Source organism: Syngnathus typhle, linkage group LG4, assembly GCF_033458585.1.
Source record: "Syngnathus typhle isolate RoL2023-S1 ecotype Sweden linkage group LG4, RoL_Styp_1.0, whole genome shotgun sequence".
Taxonomy (NCBI): domain Eukaryota; kingdom Metazoa; phylum Chordata; class Actinopteri; order Syngnathiformes; family Syngnathidae; genus Syngnathus; species Syngnathus typhle.
The window spans coordinates 15,974,967-15,991,996 of record NC_083741.1 but is presented as its reverse complement, the minus strand read 5'-3'; the positions used below and the strand labels follow the sequence as shown (position 1 = coordinate 15,991,996).

General features: G+C 41.2%; 1 protein-coding gene across 1 annotated transcript in view; it reads left to right on the top strand.

Annotated features, from left to right (window-relative positions):
- kiaa1549lb (KIAA1549-like b) overlaps nt 1-17,030 on the top strand; it is a 36,810-nt gene that overhangs the window by 7,573 nt on the left and 12,207 nt on the right. The window contains exons 2-10 of the mRNA XM_061277093.1: nt 7,955-8,260; nt 10,072-10,527; nt 10,609-10,724; nt 11,867-12,086; nt 12,277-12,410; nt 12,569-12,737; nt 15,333-15,392; nt 15,818-15,969; nt 16,530-16,701. Coding sequence (XP_061133077.1) covers nt 7,955-8,260; nt 10,072-10,527; nt 10,609-10,724; nt 11,867-12,086; nt 12,277-12,410; nt 12,569-12,737; nt 15,333-15,392; nt 15,818-15,969; nt 16,530-16,701 — 1,785 coding nt within the window. The remainder of the gene's footprint in view (nt 1-7,954; nt 8,261-10,071; nt 10,528-10,608; nt 10,725-11,866; nt 12,087-12,276; nt 12,411-12,568; nt 12,738-15,332; nt 15,393-15,817; nt 15,970-16,529; nt 16,702-17,030) is intronic.

Here is a 17,030-nt window from a genome sequence, read left to right as displayed (position 1 = left end):
TCTTTAAATAACTTGTTCTCACAAGTACTGATAAATTGAAAGTCACAACCTTGGAGTGTGAAGCAGACTTGCTAACTGCATGCTTCTTCATGCTGCTTGCCTCTGCTGTTGATCTAAAACAAAACTAGGGCTTTGTTTGAAATTTCCATGTAATTATCATAAATAGTATGCACACCGCAGGGAACTCTTTGTTCTCTAAATTAGTGTTCCGTTTCATAGTAACTATATTGACTAATTTGATTGATTACTGCACAGTATGAGTAGGAAAAAACAAATTTCTTTCATATTCTCACTTGTTATAGTCTCAAATTACATAACGTCCCAGATATTGATACAGTGCCACTGTTCAGCATATTTCTGGGGTCAAGGTTGCAGCAGTGTGCTGTGAACCAGCCTATCATGCAATGTCATCGTGAAATGAGAATGGAGATCTCATCTCCCCCATTTTTGACCTAATTAAAAACACGGCAGTGGGGTGACCACTGGCGCCACAAAACCAGCTGTAGAAACGTGTGGTCTGCTTACAGAGCTGATCCATCATTCTGTTGGCGGGGACCGATAGAGATTTCATTTTACAGCAGCTGTGAGGCATCTCTGTTGAACACGTGATCGTTGTGATGTGACACACAAGTGAGCATGCTCTGACGCTGCCAATTTAGTGTCTTATTCAATTTACAGCATGATATATGTATGTCTTTTTTTTATGCCCAAATCCTTCTGAATGTCCTGCTGCAAGCTTGTATTTGATTGTGCCTTGCCGCTTTCAGAGACCTCAGACTACCGAGCATTTACGCTTTATTCCAATGCTCAAGGTCTCGGTCAGCTTTAACTGAAAGCTTAGCAGGCTTTCCTCACCTTATTATCCCCCATTGTCCGCTTTCCTTCAACCTTCATTGGCCTTGCCCAACCTCTACTACTCCATTTTGGAAATGGACTCATCTGAATTAGTAGCATGACTTAGTAGTAAGTAGTGTCCATATTGATTTAGTTATAAAGCTTTAAACAACGTCTAATTGAGCACAAGCAGGAGCAACACTTGCAGACAGCATAAAAAACACTCACAGGCATTTATTTTTTATCTGCGAGAAATGACAAATATTACATGTAAATAGTGGCAAAAGCTCTTCTTCAATGATATTATTTTCTGGGGGGGGGGCAGAAGAGGTGAATGGCATGTTTATTAATTTCAAAATGGAAAAACTATTTAGTCACAAAGCCAATTAAACTCGTAAGTCAAGGCACCAGTGTGTATACTGCTGCCAAAGGACTGGCAAAGCTCTGACTTCCTCTGAAGTGTCTCTTCGGGCCCAATTAAAGAGTCAGAGGAAGGGACATGTGAGCGCTCTCATGCAGTCATACCGGAACATTCTCAAGTCGTCGGCTTGACTTTGCGCTCATTCTGTCGCATCACATGACTAAACCTCGAGATCACCTGCACACATCACCCAGTGAGGAGACTGTAGTCTCGTCTTTTTATGCAAATAATGTTGCGGCCAGCGAAAATGTCCAGTGCTTATATTGTGTTTCTCTGAAGTCATCACAGCACTTGACCATCAAGGCAGCCACATTTTATGCAAAGCACTTAACGTACATTGAGCATGTGAAATCAGTACTTAAAACACTAATAAGCTACCTTAATGTGTGTTGGCTAGGGTTGTATTCCACTTCCTTCAATTTCCTTGTGATAGCTTTCTATATGTAAATCTTGTAAACAGATAGCTTATAGAAAACAGTCTGGAATTTCTGGTGCGGCCCCTGTTGCCAAATTTTTGTGCTGCTTTGGAGTCTTATTTATTACTTAAGTAATAACCAAATTTTGTTGACTTCTGTATTGTAGTGATTGTCATCGAGTGGTCCGCGACCCTCTAGTATTGCAGGTGGTCAGTGAAATTGGAAAAGTAAAATATTTGTAATTTTTTTTTAAAGAAAATCAATTCATTATTTGGACTTGATTTATTTTCTCGGCAATTTGGTGAATTGTTTACCCATCCATATTATATCAATTGTAGCAGAGATTCCCAAAATACACATACAGATGCAAATGAATAGCCTGTATCGGTCTATATCCTTTCAAACTCAAATAATATTTCGCCAAAGCAGTGGTCGCCGAGTTGCTTCTTGGTTCTTTTGTCCCTTGGACAAATCCAATTGAAAACTCCTGCTGTATTGCATTGAATTCAATAATATTGTTGCATCAGGAGCGTTTTACTGCAGATGCCCCACTGCACCAAGACCTGTTATCCCAAGAATCGTATATTCTTGTGAGACTATGTTGTCCCTCTATAAGTGAATTAACCACTTAATGAAAATGTCCCCATCAAAAGTGTTAAACCTGCCATCTTTAGTAGAGGAAATGCATAAGTCAGAAAGCGACAGTCGTGCTCACCTTGTATGTAATCTCATCAGCTGGCGCCCTCCCTTGACCCTCAGCTGCCATTTCACATCCACCATGTCAACTGGAGGCCGCAATCCCGAGATCCGTCAGAGTCACAGCATGCAGTTATCTGCTCGTCCTGTCTCCTCTCGCGCATCATGCTCGTAGCAGACGACCATGAGTTTTAATCCAGTCACGTCTTTGTCTCTGCACGCACACGCGCCGCACAGAGCCGCACTGTGACAAGATGTTATTTGAAGTGGCACATTGTACTTGTATTTTTTCTCTCTAATTTGATGAATTACATTTCCACCAGCAGCCCAAAAAATGAGCTAAAATGTGTAGCTATTGTTATTGATTTTTTTGTAATTACTCTCATTATAAATCCCTCAAAGGGAAAGGAAATTCAACTCACTCTACTGCATTTGTCTCGGATACATTCACTCAGGCCAAGAAGTGTTTTGGACAGTGACATTGTCATTTTGAATGTGCCTTTATAGACCACCACAATGGAGGAGAGAATCTAATGTGATTATAGTGTAGACATTCCACTTCAACTCCAATAATTTATAAATAACAAATATTTGATGTAGATTGTATCCATTTCAAATGTTTGAAATTTTAGACTGAGACTGTCCTATTCGTGTATATAACCATAATTTTGCTGTTCAAATTCAAAATATAATACAAAAGTCTGTTATTTCTACAACTTCTAATAGTGACAGCAAACTTCTTTTTGCTGCTTTTAGGGTTCTTCCTTGTTTCATGGCATTAATTTCTAATGATGAGTGGATCCTGAGTAATATGCACCCATTTTTAAATCTTAACCAGCCCATTTGAATTCCAAGGACTGCCTTGCCAGTTGCATATCCAGAATGCAGATGAGCAACCATTTCAGTGTATTTGACAGGTTGTCACTCTCCCAAGATGGATTATTATTAAATTGAATTCAAGAAGGGTTCATAATAATAAAAAAAAAAACCTACATCACAACACCCGACATTACAAATTTGTAGAGATTGAATCATGCGCTATATCCTCGTATTTATCATCAATAATAGTCCGCTTGGACAGTTTTTATATTTACAAGGGAAAATAACTTTCACAGCAATAGTTTAGATTTTAATGATTTACCCTCTACCCTTCTTCTCTAAAGAGAAATCAAACTCTTAGAAAGGCACGTTGCCTCCAATTCACAAGTAAGGTTCGTGAGCTTACAAAGGACTTGTGGAAAAAAAAAACTTTCCTGGAATGGTTTACCTTGCACACCTTCTGCACCATTTAGAGAAATTGCATCTTTCTGGATGTGCACATTGAGGCCAAGAAATCAGTAGCTCTGGGCATCTATTTTATTATTTTTTTTTACTCTCAAAGCGTTTAGGCCAGCAGATATACAACCTTTCATGTAAAAATTCAGTAAGAACGTGTCCCCAACTATACCTTTTAAAACGAACCTGAGTAATTGCCTTCTCTTGCCTGTGGTTGAAACCAAAAATATAGCTCTGTATGCTTGAAGTGGTGTTGGACTTGATTCTTACATTGTATCAAAACATTTTGGGCCCATTCAATGTTTTACAACCACAGGCCTGCTTGAACTTGAGAACCCTGACCTCAACCCCATCAAACACCTATTGGATGACCTCCAACTGACATTGTGATTCAAGCTGTCTCTTCGGCCCATGGTGGCCTCCAAGTTGATCACCTTGTGACTCAGCCCCGCATGAGTGTGGGTGTCGTTAAGACAGCAATGATAACCTTGCAGCCTGGAGCCTAGTGACAGTGTGTCACACAATAATTCCTGACAACAGCAGCCCAAAGTGCACAAGCCTAGTTAAAGTGGCGTATTTCGACAAAGAGCTTCAGTGGACAAACTTTAATCTGGCAATACAAAGGTTTTTAAGCACCACCCCTTATGTGGTTGGTTCCACCCTCTGCACAGCCCCGACCTTAATCGAATGGCAACGGTCATAGAAAAAGATGAACGTATTGAAAGAGAAGATAAACATCCCGTTTATCGAGCACATGTCGACATCTTTGCATGACTGCAGTAGTTAAGTGTTTCCCGGGCTGAGCTCCAGACAGCTGATGCACGTCGCTGAAGAAAATAGAGAGCACAATGCAGTCATTGTGTCACCTTAGCAGTGACCATCATTGTGCACACACACGTCGCAGGATGTCAGAAGCTCACAAACGTCCTATCGACTTATTGTCACAGTTTGAAGAAGACAAGAACAACAGCTTGGTTGCATTAGCATCCAGTGTGTGTTTGCCGTGTGTGTGTGTCTTCCATGAAAAGAGTCCAAACCTGGGGGATGCCTCTGGCACCTCATCACAAGCAGAAGATTCTAGTTCTGAAATGTATTTCTCCGCTTGCAGGGTTCTTTGCGCCTCTCTTTGGAAATGTACTCTCTTGTTTACCATTTTCTGCACTCAAGAGCACAAAAACAGCTGAGAGCAAAAAGAGCAGGAGAGTAGAATGGAACACGCAGCGACATATTGGATTGCTGGTTACTCAAACATACTACCAACTGCTCAAGGGATGAATATAAAGCATTTGTGTGGACTTCTGATAGAAAGTTTTAAATAAAAAAATATTAAAAAAACGACCTAAGGGGTGCAAAAAGAAAATATTTTCAAACATAGCTTTTTTATTATTAAAAAACAGTTTTTGTTTGGTACTGGGCATAAGTGGCGCTTGACAAGAATTGCTGAACTCTTGTGTGATGTGTTGTGATCTGTCCACTCAAATTCTAGAGTGTACAACTTGTTCTTTAACCCAGTGGTCCCCAACCACCAAACCGCAGACCGGTCCGTGGGTCACTTGGTACCGGGCCGCCAAGCCGCACAGGAATTCTGACGTTTGACAAGCGTTAGTACCTGAGCACATAATCAAATACACATTCTTGACACGTACAAAAAATGCATAAAGTTATTAGGTACACCTGAAAATGGCGGGTGTGGCACTTTTCACTTTCACTTAAGCTTTGTCCCTAATGAAGTGGCCTGTGATTAGGTACACTTCATGGACACTACAATAGGTACACTACACGAGGTAAAAATAAAAAAGAACAAATAAATAAGAAAGTGTAACAAACAATTTGGTGAATGAATCTTTTGAACAAATATTTTGAGTGAACTAAAGATTCATTGAAAACTTGTATGCACATCACTAGTACAAAACAGTGCAGACAACCACAGGCTGCCAGGTACAAATGGCCGACTGGTTAGTGATGCGGGCTCTTGCTCGGTGAGAACTTGGTTCGATCCCAGCTGTGAGAATAGCTTGTATGTGTTTTTATTGTTAATACAACCCTATATTTACTTATCATTTATTTATTTTTCTTTTACCCCATGGTCAAAGCTTAAATGACCTTTGACCATGATATTTCCCTAATAAAGTGGCCTGTTATCAGGTACACTTGAAAATGGTGTACCTGATGGAGTGTCCGTGTGACTCCCTCGTTAAGTGCACCTGCGTGAAAAGTTTTAGCTCCTGCAGAACGTGAAAGTGACCAAAAACTTTTCACGCAGGTGCACTTAACGAGGGACTCGCTCGGACACTCCATTAGGTACACCGCCATTTTAGACGAGAGCTTGACACCTGAGACCTTTGACCATGATATTTCCCTAATAAAGTGGCCTGTTATTAGGTACACTTGAAAATGGCGGTGTACCTAATGGAGTGTCCGTGTGATTCCCTCGTTAAGTGCACCTGCGTGAAAAGTTTTTGGTCACTTTCACGTTCTGCAGGAGCTAAAACTTTTCACGCAGGTGCGCTTAACGAGGGTCACTTGGAAACCATGTTGGAACGCGGCCCCAGGGACTTAAGCTTGACACCTGTGACCTTTGACCATGATATTTCTCTAATAAAGTTGCCTGTTATTAGATACACTTGAAAATGGCGGCGTACCTAATGGAGCGTCAAAGTGACGTCACAGATGAAACAGCCAATCAGAAAGTGGGGGTGAAGGCGGGTGTGGCACTTTTCACTTTCATTTAAGGTTTGACCATGGGATAAAAAAAAAGAATAAATAAATAAAGGGTTAATTACACAATAAAAGCAGATTAAGGTACATCCTCAGACCCAGGATTGAACCAAGTTCTTACCAAGCAAGAGCCCATGTCATTAACCAGTAGGCTATTTCGACCTGGCAACGTTCGGCCGTCTGCACTCTTTTGTACTCGTGATGTGCATTCCACTTATCAAGTGAACTGAATCTTTAGAATAAGTTCACTCAAAAGAATCGTTCACCGAATCATTCGTTACACTTTATTTATTTATTCTTTTTTATTTTTACCTCGTGTAGTGTACCTATTGTAGTGTCCATGAGGTGTACCTAATCACAGGCCACTTCATTAGGGAAAAAGCTTAAGTGAAAAGTGCCACACCAGCCCATCCGTGGCACAGAAAAGGTCGGGGACCATTGCTTTAACCCACAGTAGTAACACATTTATAAAACTTCCAGTAAATTGGATGATCACTTTTTTGCTTTCCTTAGAAAAATGACCTGCAGACTTTCTTGTTCATTTCCGTTGTTAACGACTTCACCTTCAATCCCTCAGCTGTTTTTTTAACTACACTTACTTTCCCGACGTTGTCAGCTCCACTTTTTCATTTCCCTCCTGCGAGCCAAAACTCCATTTATCTGATCACCTCGCCCTCTCTGGCTTGTTGTTGAAAAATCCTCCCATATGCACCATTCCATCTTAGCAGGTGGCTAACTGGCGGTAGCCAACCCCTCAGCGAGGATTGGCATGTAAATCTGTGTTAGCAGAGTAAGACGCGTGCTGGAACGTCTATTTTCTACGTAACCTTATGGCAGCATTGAAGCAGCTCACACATTTTTTGGTACCGAAAAGCTCCATACTAATCCATGTATTTGATTTCTACCCTTAAATAACAGAACAATACAGCGATAATGCTGTCATTTAAATGTACGCTGAGTCAGCGAATTGTCACTTTATCAATCTTGATCAATTCTTACGTAAAAAAAATCAGTACATAGAAACCTCATGTCTTTCGAAACGGTGTGCAAGTAATTTTATAGTTACATGAACCCAAATGACTGTACTCGACAACTCTCCGCATATTTCACTTAATATTCAAAGTTCCCCTTGAAATCCCATAATGTGCTGTGAAGGAGAGCTATCTGGATGTACTTCAACATGCTGAGGGGATGGAAGATAGTAACAGGAAACCAACTGATGGATGATTGGATGTGAAAAAGAGCTGAGAACGGGAACAGCACTTAAATAGTTATGAAGCCAAACCGGCCATTTGCCTCCTGTAGGTTTCTGAAGACTACTGTAATGCTAACGGCCTTTTTTTCAGTGTTTGCAAACAAGCAGACCGTACTAAAAAATAGTCCATCATAGTCAGATTTGATTTTCTGTCAAATAGTTTACCGTGTCTGCAGATATATTTTTTAGATTTTTTGCCAAAGCGTTGAAGGCTTGTAATTTACCAACTTACCAACCGACTGATGACATTTCACAAGATCACAATGACGTAAGAATGGACAAGAACACCAATTTAGAAACGCCTATTGACCTAGAATTGCCTTTGTATTCCACTAACAGAAAAGAACAGCTATGATGCCTCTGGCTCCTCGTCTTTACCGAGCGACCCCGCAGTCCCAGCTGCTCCTGCTCACCCATCGGCCCCCCATTCAGAGGCTGGCTCCAAATCTGAGGGGCAAGGCCTATTGGGCCTTCCTGCCTTTTCGTCTGTCTTAACTGTCATGGCGGAAACTGTCAAACACCCAGAGAGCCTTGGTCACAGAACCTCCCCGACACTCTCCACTGATATCAACATCACCCAATGGCCTTCACACGGTTCCAGCCAAGACTCAGAGGCGCCGTCTTCGTCATCCCCAGGTCGTTCATGTAAGACTGTTTACCTACGATATAACTTTTTGCTTTTTCCATGTTGATGAAGTATGTCCGTTTTGAATGGTAGAACACACTTCATCATCGCTGTCTCATACGGTCTTTGTTGTCTCCACCTGCCTCACAGTGTATTTCTCTTCTCAAGGTCATAGAAGAGTTCCAAGCTCTGAGTTAAACAGTTACAGCCATCCATTTTCTATACCAGTTGTCCTCATTAGTGCTGCGGGTGAGCTGTGGCCTATTCCAGCTGACTAAAGCAGGTTACATCCTTGATGGGTCATTAGCAAATGACACATATTGACAAACAACTATTCAGCCATGTTCAATCAACATTGTGGAACTATAGAAGGAAGCCAGAGAAAACTTTTACAAGCACAGGGAGAACATCCAAACGTCACACAGAACTGCTGACATTCAAATCTTGAACTTAAACAGAAATACGTGAAAAAAGTGCAAACCACTAGGTCACCTTCCTGCCCTACCGTGACATTCCCAAAGTTATTGGCTCTTACTTGCAATGTGTATTCCAATTGGCTGCCCTATGATGCCGTTAATCCACCAATTTATATTCAGGTACCACAAATCACAACTGTACTGCACTGTCTCTTTACCCCAGCAATAAAAGAGGTAATAAATTATAAATACGGCTAATTGATTCATCGCCTGGTGATGACTAAGTAGTAAATGGAGACACATCATTCAATGTATGGACAGTGTTAAATTAAAAGAACTGATTGTTGTGGATACAAACATGTTAACATACAATTCGCAAGTTGCCTTAACGATTAAAAACTGCGCAGTGGTCTGATCCCTTTGGTGTCTTAAGAGACATCCAAATGTGATTTTGACAAATTTGGACTTAAGTCCCGAGCATCATTTTATTTGATGGAAATTTGGGTGAAATATTAGGATGGCTGCTCAAATCTATGTTATCTAAAGCTTACCTGATATCTCACTTTGAGTCTCTGAAACACGAATCCACCAAGACTTGAATATAATGTCAGATTAATTCCACAGGCTGAGTAATAAAGTCATTAATGTGAAGGGAGTAGAAGCCAGGAGGAAGACAAATGTATAGTAGTCTTTTTCTCAAAAATGATAGACGGTCTTTGAAGCTGAGCTACACAAGTCCCTATATTGAATCATGAAGGAAGGAACCCAATTTTCTGTCGAGTAATCAATGGACCACTATGATGGGCATTCCAACGAAGAGTTATGGAAAAGTAGCACAAACCGAACCTAATGTGCTTGTTCTTCAGATAAGTACAAAACCCCTAATAGCGCTGGCACGGCCAATGATGGGCAGCATACTGAAGCACTGAGCTATTAAGAGCTATTTTCAGCTTTGGCACAAAAGTAATGGCAGCACATGGGAAGTGGAGCACCACAAGAGGTGATCCATTTTTTTTAAAGAAAAGCCTTTGGATGAAAAAACACAACTTCTGGCGTGTATTTGTCGTGTTCAAATTTAGCAGCAGATGGACCATCATGAGAACATCTAACTTTGGACGGTCGACAATTTTGCACATGCATTTGTAAAATTGTATTATTGTCAGAAGAGTCAGCAGTGATTCTTTTCATTAATTGTGGATTGTCCCTGCATGAGAATGAGCTCGTCTTGAGATAACTGAGAAGTTTTTTATGTATCCATGTGTAGAAAGTAATCAACAAAAGCTAAATTGTAGGACATTTTGGTTGTAATTAGATTTAGATTAACAAATATAGTAATTTCATCATAATTACTCTGACATCCTCCACAGCACATCCCAAACGGATAATCCCTCATATAAATGTTTTTCTTCTTACAGTGGCGGAGAGGGACAAGTTAACCGCTGGGACATCTCGAGTGGCTGCGCCTTCTAATTCTACCGGAATGAGTCCTCCTGGGCTTACTGAGAGGACATCTCAGGTATCACCTCTGACTGCTCAACAGGACACCAACACAACATCCGTGCAGTTCAGCACCACAAGCTTGGCTGCAAGCACCACTGCAACAATGCCCCACAGTTCAACGCCTTGGCAAAGAGTTACCACCACAATACAGTCAACCCCTAAAACCTCAGTGCTTCCTATGACCATCTCCTGGAAAACAACAAGCACCACAACCATCAGGGCACCATTCACCAGGAGAATATTCATACCGCCCATCCTGAGGACGAGCCCCCCGAGAGAAGGCGCTACTGTCTTCATCTCCCCTTTTACCACCACCACTGAAGCTCCGCCTCAGCAGTGCAATATTACGGAAAGAATGTGGGTGAAAACAGGTAAATATGATCCCTGTTGATTTGTGTGTTACAGTTCACGTCTTAGTTTGTTTTATTCATCTCTACATTCCTGTGTCACAGTTGTGTCAATCTATGTAAGGAGGAACAGACTGGACAGCATCCAAAGGCAGAATCTGCGCCGGGGACTCAGTCAAGGCCTCCGGAAAGCTCTGAATGATAGCTCAGCCCAAGCACAGGTAAGATTATTACTTACTGCTATAAATGCTGTCAGTGTGTGGAGTAAACTAAAAAATAAAAGTATACATGTTAGTGGTAACTCTGTTAATGGAGGACACAATGTTAGCTGTCATTCTTAGATTATTATTTGCAATGCATTGCATTGTTATCATAGATTAACAGAACAGAATAATTTAGTATCCCAGTCCTGATTAGAGGCAGGTACTGTGAACTCTAAAACTGTTCCTATTGAAGAAAACGATCTTCCCATTCAGGCAATGTGGGGCACGGGAATTCTATAAAGCAAACCTTTCCGGTTCAAATCGAGTCTTGATGCCTAACCCTCCTCGTCATCCATCTTTCCATGAACTGCCTGTGAACTCTCCTCTCCTAAGGACTTCTCAGCATTTGTCAACACTTTCTGTTGTTTCCCTTGACACACATTTGAAAGCTAATTAACTCAAAGTAAATTGAACACTTAGACCAAGGACCCTCGTGCTTGCCATGAGAGGACTGATATAGAAATGAGGTTGAGTGCATCCCAGAAGGCACAGGGTGGAGAGGTGCAGTGTCTAAATGAGGACTGCAGCAATCATCAAGCTGACAAGTATTCTGATTGGGGAATTGAAAAATATGGTTGATATTTTCAGTATTGTACGTGCACTACATCACACTGAGAGCTTTCCCCCCCCATTTCACTAAATTAGGTAATTATAACACCTTTTATAAAATAGTCCACTTCTATACCACAGCAACAATAACAAACATATAGCTGAATAAATCTCTTATAGTGTCATTTAAAGCTTACTACCTGAAGGTCAGTGCTCGGCCATGTCTCCTTGAAGCTCACAAAGTGTCTTGCCTCACTGCTCTCCCATCGCCCATTTCACCACGGGATCCGTGGGCTTCTTTTAGTAGCGCTGCGCTCTCATCTGATGGGATCCAAGCTGCTGCCTGTGTGTTTAATTAAGGTTGGGAGGTCAGCAATCATGCAGATCTGATGCTGATATTGGCAAACAAGTTCTGAACCATTAAATGAAAATGATCAACCAGGTCAATTTTAATGTATGTATCTTGAACAATTATTTCTAGCTGGAGGAGAAATTTGAATTTTAACAATTTATTCCATGAAGCCACACATATTATATCATATTGTTTTTAGGTGGAGACTGTATTTGGTTCACCTAACATGACGGTGGCTTATCATGTGACTGGGAGAGACATGGTTTACGTCCCCTCCATGGTGCTTTCGGGCTTGGATGCATATGGTCGTGATAAGCTGATTGCAGACCTGCGCCAGTACCTCCCCATGGTTACAGCACTTCCCATTCCTGTTGCAATGTGGAGAACCAGCCCGGCTTCTGGCTTCCAGCTTAAAACAGGTCAGGATGAAAGAAGAAAATATGATCAGCTTAAAACCTTTTTCATTTTTGTGTCTGAGTCTCCACCAGAATTTAATTATTCAATGTGAATAACAATAAATATGTCAGAGTTTGTTGGATAAAAGGACAGTGCAGAGTCACATAGTGTTCAATTAAAAAAATAATGCAAATGGCTTCTCCTTTTCTTCAGTTCTGCAGTTTGTGGGAGCTGCTGATGATCCACGCTCCTGCCAGTTTTCCCAAATGATGGAAGAGAGGCTGCAGAAGGTTTTTTCTGAAGCACATGCCAAAGTGCTCAGTGTCAACAGCAAACTGTCTGTGCAGGTGATGAAACGATAAGCCTTTCCATTTGCGATGTGAGAAACAAAATCCACGGAATATATATTTATCCCCCCCCCCAAAAAAAATGCTTTCTTGCTTTTTGATACTTTTCCTCCAATGTAATTTTCTCTCTCCTCTTTTCTTAATTTGCCTGTGCCTAGATGCTGACTGTTTCCCAGGCTGCAAGCTCTTCTCCTGTGTCATTGGTTTACAGTGTGAAAAATGGGACTGTCTTCCTTAATGGCACCACTGCTTCAAACCTCCTTGGTCAGCTGTCCTCTGAGTTGGTGGGCTACTTCCTCTTCTACCCCCCACTTATTGTTGCTGAACGTAAGTCACAACTTGGCCCGTGAAGTACATCAAATCCAATTTAACGTCTCATTCTTCAAATTGATGTCTACAATGACCTTTTAACCTGTGTGTAACAAAGCATGCTGGTTGTTCATTTCTTGTGTGGACAGTTGTTTAATACGAGGTGATATACCCTCCCGTGATTCAACCTTGCAGAGTTACGATAGCTAAAAAAAAAAAAGAATTAACTGTACATGTTTCATCTCAGCCTCATTTGCAAGCCAAATTCTCCATTTATGTTTTAGCTGTAGTTAAAGGAGAAACACAGCAATGATGACTGGGAATCAGCATGAGCCTAAACTGCATTCCCGTAGAGACCCAGTTTGCCGTCTGTTCTCATTCCATATGCAGCTTCAACTGCTTTGAGTCAAACACAACATTCTTCTGTCTAATAAGAAGCAATTTGAAACAATATTTTCAAGCCCAGAGAGGAAGTCATTTAGTTCAGTTCGTAATAACAATGAGATCATCTATAAAATTCATACTTGCAAAGCTGGGCTGACATGCTCTTACTTCTTTGAGTTGCAATAGAGTCGGTTGGTGTCACACAAATGGCATCGCCTGAGGGGGATACACTGAAAGGCTGTAAAAAAAGCGCACAAGTTGTATGGTTTTGCATTTATTTCATACAGAGGATATTGAAATTTACCGCAAACTGCTCTATGCAGCTACAGGGACGTCGATTTAGAATAATGTGCCAAAAAAAAAGCCAAGATTTTGTGGTTATGACTGCCGCAAGTCAAATTGTGTCAACCAACAAAACAATCCCAGGCTCATCGGCAACCTCAGCAATGATTTTGCTGAAATGCTTTGATCTCGTTCCTCGTAACTAGTCTCAAATGATTTACGAATCAGGATCTTCTCGCTAGAAATCATGGTTACGTTTTTAATACGTTTAGAGAAGACATTTGAATGGAAGAAGACGCCTTTAATGCAAATTTTAAATTGAATTTCCACTATGCTACAAGCATTACTGTGACTCATTTATTGACATTTGACAGTTTTGTTTACGCCGAGCGTGACTATGTAGCTGGCTGCTGTTTATGAGCATTGAATTAAGCTTTCATTAAAATGACACTAGGGAGTAAAGTTGCCTCCAAACAGCTTTAGTGCCGAGATGGAAAGTGTAAGAAAAGCATCAAAATGATCACAATGAGGCAAAACTGCAAATGAGGGGATGTTTGTTTTTCCATCTTGTTCTTCAGTGATGTCACTGCTGCTCACAGAATGTATGACTCTCTCCTCCAGTCAATTTGTACCGGAAATAATTAACAGCAGGGGATTCTCCCACTGCTTTTGGACTTGGCTTGGACTGCATGAAAACACATAGCAATGTCCCGCCGTGCCTGTTTACAACACCGAATGCACCACTGGTTCTGTCGTGCCTCGTGTGGGCTTGATGCTGCTCTCAGCCGCTTTACTCACACTTCACTTTACATCGCAGGCGAAAAGTCTATTTTGAGTCAAAACAATAGATCCACCACCTTGTACAAGATTCGTCACACATACTTCTGGGTGGCAATAAGTCAAGTGGCGCAACTCCAAACACAACAGGTTTAGTCATCGTTTTCAGGTAGGGTCAGCGTTAGTCATTCGTGTTCTGCCACTCGTTGCCTTTCGTTTACAAAAATGATAATAAGGTGTGTTGCTATGTATTTTATGCAGGAATATTGTAGTGGAATTAGTATCATCCAGGCTCAAATTTCAAAGCTCCTCCTGCAACATCCCGAAGCTGGTATTTGGGGGCTTACAAGACCAGCCTCCCATTAAAATAAACTGACAGGAGCCAATAATTAATGGCCCTGAGAAGGTACAAACTGCCTACCTCGCATTACTAAATCTGAAACAAAAGCATCTGCTGACATTGCTTTGACCTATAATTAACCTCCTATTGATGCGATTCTGCGAGTGTTGTGATGAAATTTTGTGCTGCAGCAATCTCAATTAGATGGAATTTTTTAATAGGAGGCATCTGTATGCTTTAAAAGGTGCATTTGCTGGATCTGCTGTTGCTTAACTGCTGTCGTGTACAAGAGTCTGCTCTCACAGGCCGGCAATGCAGTTTCCCTTCAAACACTGCAGCAGCCCAAAGCACAGGGAACTTAATCAAGCAGGAAATAGATGTAAAAAGAACACAGCATGGATCGGAGCTTAGGCAGCTGAGCGCTCCCCCTGCTTCTGTGTTTGTCTGATATGCAGCTCAGATTTGTATCACACTAAATCAGATATTTTACACCCCATAACCAGATTACAACGATTGAAACTTCAGATCACACGGAACATCGCTTGTAGAACAAATGTTGATGTGAGAACAATGTGATTGATCTTCAATAACAAGTCATTGCATTTGTCCCTGCATGGCTTCCAAAAACAACTGAATGGTGAAAGAAACAACAGAGCAATTTATTGACACGCTGTTTGAAATTTTCTTCAGCCAGATTTATTGGTAAAGTTTATTATTTGGGAAAACAATAATTTACACATTCTTTACACAAAACAATAAAATCAAACAGATTCTTCTTTGGATTTCATTCAGTTGACTTAAAAACAATGATTTTTTATTTATGTTTTCAGCATTGGAATATCACAACCTAAACACCTCTATTGCCACCCGAGACTTTTGGGTTATCACAGGTAAGAGCATGAATTCATTAATAAAGTTTTTTTTTTTTGCCCTTTACAGTTGTGTGTGGAAGCCAGCCTCACTTGTTGCAAACTAACTGAAGATCAAATATAAAAGCCAAAAGGAAATATTAAAATAACTATTATGAAAAATCCTAAATTATACAATTATATCCCTGACTCAACAAGATAATGTGAGAACTATGGTCTTGTGACCCTGAATAAATTGCAACAACCTAAAATTACAAAAGGCGATTATCAGCGAGTAAAAGTATTGCTAATAGTTAGCGAGGCTCAGGTCCTGATTATAGTTCAAATCAAAATCATTTCAATACCCAACTTTTGCAAACATATTCTCTACACGCATCTAATTTCGCCTCTGTGTCAGATTTTTAACAACCCGCTGGGGCTCTCTCATGTGTCGTCCCCCTTCACAGTAATCCAGGATGTGGATAACGCCAGCCTGGCCGAACTGTACCAAAGCTTTGCCAGTCTGATGGAGCAGAGGCTTGCCGAGTTGTTTGTGCTGGCAGGCCAGCAGGGCACTCGCTTCAAACGAGCTACCGCTGTCGGCAGCTACACTGTCCAGGTATGATAGAGATGGCCGTCCACGGGGATTACCAGCTCTCAGTTGCTCTGGAAGAAAGAATGTATAATAGATGCTACTGAGTGCCTCAGATGAATTTATAGCACGCAGTGAGAATGTTTGGCTCACAGCATGATAGGTCAGATTTGGATGTTGTTTCAAAATCTCATGTTAGGTTCATTGACACCTGCTGTGTTTCCTCTCCAATGCATGGCAACCACTCAGCTTGGGATGGTTCTCCTAGCTGTTGACATGTTTCCATTTCTGGAGCATGGTCAGCCAGAGTAGTGCTTGATAGTAAACGAATGACTTACAGCACTGCTGTTTGCTCTTTGGTTTGTTATACTGAAGACTGCAGCACTATTTGAAACCCTGGCTTGCCCAAGACCAGAACTCATCAAGATCAAGACAGGACCAAGAGTTTGGGATTAGCTGGATAGGCTTTAGCTTGCCTGTGACAATGCTTATCAAAACAAGCATTGATTGTTGTGTATTTCTTTGCCTAAATGAGAAGACACTAGCACATGATATTGTCTCAATGGTCTTCTGTTTGGTCTGGTCAGATGGTGAGTCTCAGAAGAGTGCCCGGATTGAAGAATCCAGCAGAGATGACCTACTATGTTCAGCACAATGGCATTCCTTTAGCGGGTGCGTCAGCTGCCAAGGTCCTCAACACGGTGGATTCTCAGACCATGGCGCTCACCCTGGGCTACTTTGTTCAGCTGCAAGCAGAACGTAAGCAACAGCATCCTTTAAGCGCTTGACAACCTCAAACCACATAGCAGGTTCAGAAAGCAGAGCTTTTGGAAGCTTTGTGTTTTATAATCTCTCAGAAAGGCTGCCTGCAGGACATTGTTTGCTCAGGCTGCAGAGCTGCTCGTGCCTGGTGAACAGAACAAGGGAGACGGTCAAGGCAGTAAACAGTTGATAGCGTTCTCTCATACAGTAGCATGTTGCCCATAATGACATTAGGTTGAGCTAAATGTGGAGAGTTTTAGCATAGGTATAATGGCCACATCTGCATACTTTAGTAGGATAGTCAATGTTTTTTTTTTTTATGCATT